The sequence below is a fragment of the Cynoglossus semilaevis genome, chromosome 19, assembly GCF_000523025.1.
Source record: "Cynoglossus semilaevis isolate Cse_v1.0 chromosome 19, Cse_v1.0, whole genome shotgun sequence".
Classification (NCBI taxonomy): Eukaryota; Metazoa; Chordata; class Actinopteri; order Pleuronectiformes; family Cynoglossidae; genus Cynoglossus; species Cynoglossus semilaevis.
Window position 1 is genome coordinate 14,042,490 of NC_024325.1, and position 3,669 is coordinate 14,046,158.

Here is a 3,669-nt window from a genome sequence, read left to right on the forward strand (position 1 = left end):
AGTAATCTATTGCAGAGCCCTCCTATGTACACAGACTCTGTGGCATCACGCGACGAGAGCTTCCGTTTGTGTTGGTTTTTTTTTTTTTTTTTTTCATTTATGTACATTCATAAGTTCTTTCAACAACTGAAATACACAACCACCCCCACAGGTGTCTCCCTTTCTCACATTCACTGACAAACTCAGCCTCAGTGTAAAGTTTCATCGTCTCGGCTGCACCGCAGGGGGGTGGGGGTGGGGGGGTGGTTCTGTTCAATCTCCTGTCCTGGTTCAGTCCCTCTCACAAACTCACTCAGACTTACAGAAATACACACACGCACACACACACACATGAACAAGGCACAATGAATAGAACTTTTGATCAAACACTAGTATGAACACACCAAACTCTTAGCCTGGTCACCTCTACTGTACAGAGAAAGGGAGTCGGTGCTGTTGTTCACTGGGAGACACTTCTATGTACATGTGTGTATGATTGTTGGAGGAGATGTCTCACTGTTTGTGTCTCTTTTTTTTTTTTCATCATCATCATCATCACCACCATCATCTTCCTCACAGATAGCTCCCACACTGGCTTTACAACAAAGAAAAAAGCATGTTTCCCTCAATCCAGTTTCAACCGGCACGGAGCCTTAGGAAAGAAACAAAAAACAAAAAACAAAAAACCAAAAAAAAACACCCGAATACTCGTTACTTCCTTCCCACATGGTCAACAACCTTAGTCGTGCCAGCTACGAACTTCAACCCAGCAGGAAGTCACTGAGTTTCTAATTTTAAGCGTTCAGCTTCTAGTGCTTTTTTTTGTTTCCGTTAAGGACAAGAGTTCACGCCAACGTATCAACAACCTGATTTGTCATACAGGGAATGGCATGAAGATATTTCGGCCTTCAATACAAAATATTTCTTGCCACCCCTTAAGGCCTCAAAGCATGCAGTTTGTTTTGTTTTGTTTTTTTTTCTTTTTTACTTCCTGCAGTCGTTTTTGCAACTGAAGCCTCGTTCAGGGAAGTGCTTCAGTTAGGGGATCGATTCAAACTCCAAAGAGTGAAGCTCTTTAGGGAAATGATACTGGAACCTTCTCCACCTCTGATGGTCGCCCATGTGTAACAGTCCATCCTCCACCACCACCACCATCATCATCACCATCATCATCACCATCATCATAACACGAGACACATTGTCTATAAAAGTATTCCAGTGGTTGCCCTCGGCGACCGTCTCTGGACACCGACCTCCAACACAATGCTATGTTAAACACATCTACTAATCACCACTGGATTTAGGACGTGCTATTAGCTATACACCAGACCACTGTTTGCTTTTGGAGCTGAGACTCCCAACAGATGTCGACGATGGGTTGGGAGACAGTGACGTGCTGACTCGACACGTGTCGCGCCGAGCCAGGAAGCTACAATTTATGCCATACGGGAGCATGGCTAACAACAAGCACACGTACGCACACTGGGCCGGTGTGGTAGATGTGTTTGTGTGACTAACAATGTGTATGTGTGCGGGGGTTGAAGGTGCATGCAGAGGGGAGCATAGTTACAATGGGACAGCATGGTAGTAATATTTAGTCCACTCCTCCCAGTGGACGGCGGGCACGTCTAGACTTTGGAGGTGGGAACTCGCAGGCCGACCAGTCCGCCGGTGGGATCGCCCCGTCCTGTGTTCTCCAGGATCTTGTTGACAAAGTCAGACGTCTGCCCGGCAACAGGTGATGCCACTGTACACAAAAACAAATAGAAAAAATGAGACTTAAGACTTAAGAAGTGAACAGAAAGTGAGCAGAGCTTTGACACCAACAGAACATTTCATCTGGAAAACACTTGACTTGGTGAGGTGTACACTCCTCATCCTTCCACCAGGGGGGGGTTAATTTAATCAGTTCAATTTAATTCTGCACACAATGCAGCAAAAAGTCTTATGTCTTAAAGAATGAAGAAGCAGCAGCATCTAGATTTCGAGTTAGCGTTAGAATCTAAGGGCTGAGAGACATGGTGTTAAAATGAGAGACAGAATTAAAGCGAGGAGCCTAATCCTCACCGAGTGTCTCCTGGATGAGCCTCTCCAGGGTGTCATTCATGTTGGTCTGACGCGGAGAAGAGTCCTCGACTCGCGCCACAATCTCCTCCTTGATGGCGTTGATCACAAACAGCAGACGATCTGAAGGAGGAGAGGGAGAGAGAGAGAGGGAGAGAGAGAGAGATGAGAACGCTGGTTCCATAACATGTCGTTACTGAATGTTTCACAATGTTTTATGAACAAATTTAAAAACCAACCGTATTCTGTGCTCAGTCCCCACAGCTTCACCTTGTTGGCTTCATACTGGGCTTTCTTTTTCAAGCGACAGGCTCTGAAAAAAAAAAAAAAAAAAAAAAAAAACACCACGGCAGGCTGCGAAAACCCCTGCTGAGGTCGGGGGAATGAGGAAGTAAAACTGTCAGGGTTGTAAAACCCTGCTTCACCGATCTGCAGCAACTTGCGCGGATTGGGAGTCAAGTCTTCCACGTCTGTGCGGCGTGACTTTTTCAACATGTACTTTCCTTAAGGACGTAAATAAAATAAAAATTCATTTTTTGATTTTTATTGTATTTATTAGGATCTCTGCATTATTTTATTAAATGAGTTACATGTATATAAATCTCAGGTCAAGGTCAAAGGTTAATGTTGGGTAATTTCTACCATATGCACTGGTTATTACGAAGGTTTGAAAATGTATTAAAGTAAAGTATAATATAATTTCCTATAAATAGCACGTTTTTCCCCTTTGTTTTCATGCAATGAAGTACAAGAATAATTAAAATTAATTAAAAATTATATTTAATAAAATATCATAAAAAAACATCAGGGACATGAAGTTTTTTTTTACTTTTAATATTCATCAAGCTGGCCAGATTCAACCCCCCAGCGAACAGATTTTGGCCCACGGGCCATATGTTTGACACACCTGCCCTATAGTGTAACAACAGCAATACAAAAATATACTGCGGACAGCAGGAAAAAACAACATAAATGTGTGCGTGTGCTTACCGTGTAGTGGCCCATTCTTCTGGTACAGATTACTGGGCAGTGTGTGTCTGTCCCACTCCGACGGCTTCAGTATGCGTTCCTGTTTGGACGGGGTGAGCTGTTCGCTGTACTCCCAGAAGTAGCGACGTTTGCCTCTCTTGCGGCTGGAGACCCCTGCTGTCAGACCCTTGATGTCGTCCATCAGCTCCATTTCACAGCCTGGTGCGGCAGCAGAACACAAAGACCAAAGAGGTGAAACTCTCAACTCAAACTCAGAGAGGACGGCACGCGACCATGTGATCACAGATGGTTCCTACCTGGTTCAGAGAAGGCATCGCTCATGTCATCGTCCTTGTCTGCTTCGTAGTCATCGTCCTCCTCTTCCTCCTCTTCATTCTCAGAAAGCTCATGCTCGCTACCGAAACCCTCGTCGTGGTCTTCATCGTCCAGTTCAAGCCCATCTCCTTCCTCCTCCTCCTCTGCCTCCTCCTCGTCCTCTTCCTCCTCGTCCTCCTCCAGCTGGGGTTGGACTTTGCCGGACTGACGGCTGCGGGTCAGGAACAGAGAGTAGTTGTGCTCCTCCTCCTTGGTCTTCTCCGCTCCCTCCACCACCAGAACGCCACCGCCGCCGCCGCCGCTCGCTCCGGCTCCAGTTTC

General features: G+C 45.7%; 1 protein-coding gene across 4 annotated transcripts in view; it reads right to left on the reverse strand.

The window, feature by feature from the left end:
- Window positions 1-75: 75 nt before the first annotated feature.
- The window catches only part of crebrf (creb3 regulatory factor), a 14,566-nt gene continuing 10,972 nt past the window's right edge, over window positions 76-3,669 (reverse strand). For 2 of the 4 annotated variants that reach the window (XM_017041545.2, XM_025065723.1), the window contains exons 6-10: window positions 3,330-3,669; window positions 3,034-3,231; window positions 2,283-2,546; window positions 2,047-2,166; window positions 76-1,726 (exon numbers count right to left, since the gene is read on the reverse strand). In XM_017041545.2, coding sequence (XP_016897034.1) covers window positions 1,608-1,726; window positions 2,047-2,166; window positions 2,283-2,546; window positions 3,034-3,231; window positions 3,330-3,669 — 1,041 coding nt within the window. In that variant the 3' untranslated portion in view covers window positions 76-1,607. The remainder of the gene's footprint in view (window positions 1,727-2,046; window positions 2,167-2,282; window positions 2,547-3,033; window positions 3,232-3,329) is intronic. The other 2 variants (XM_017041544.2, XM_025065724.1) reach the window with 2 other exon arrangements.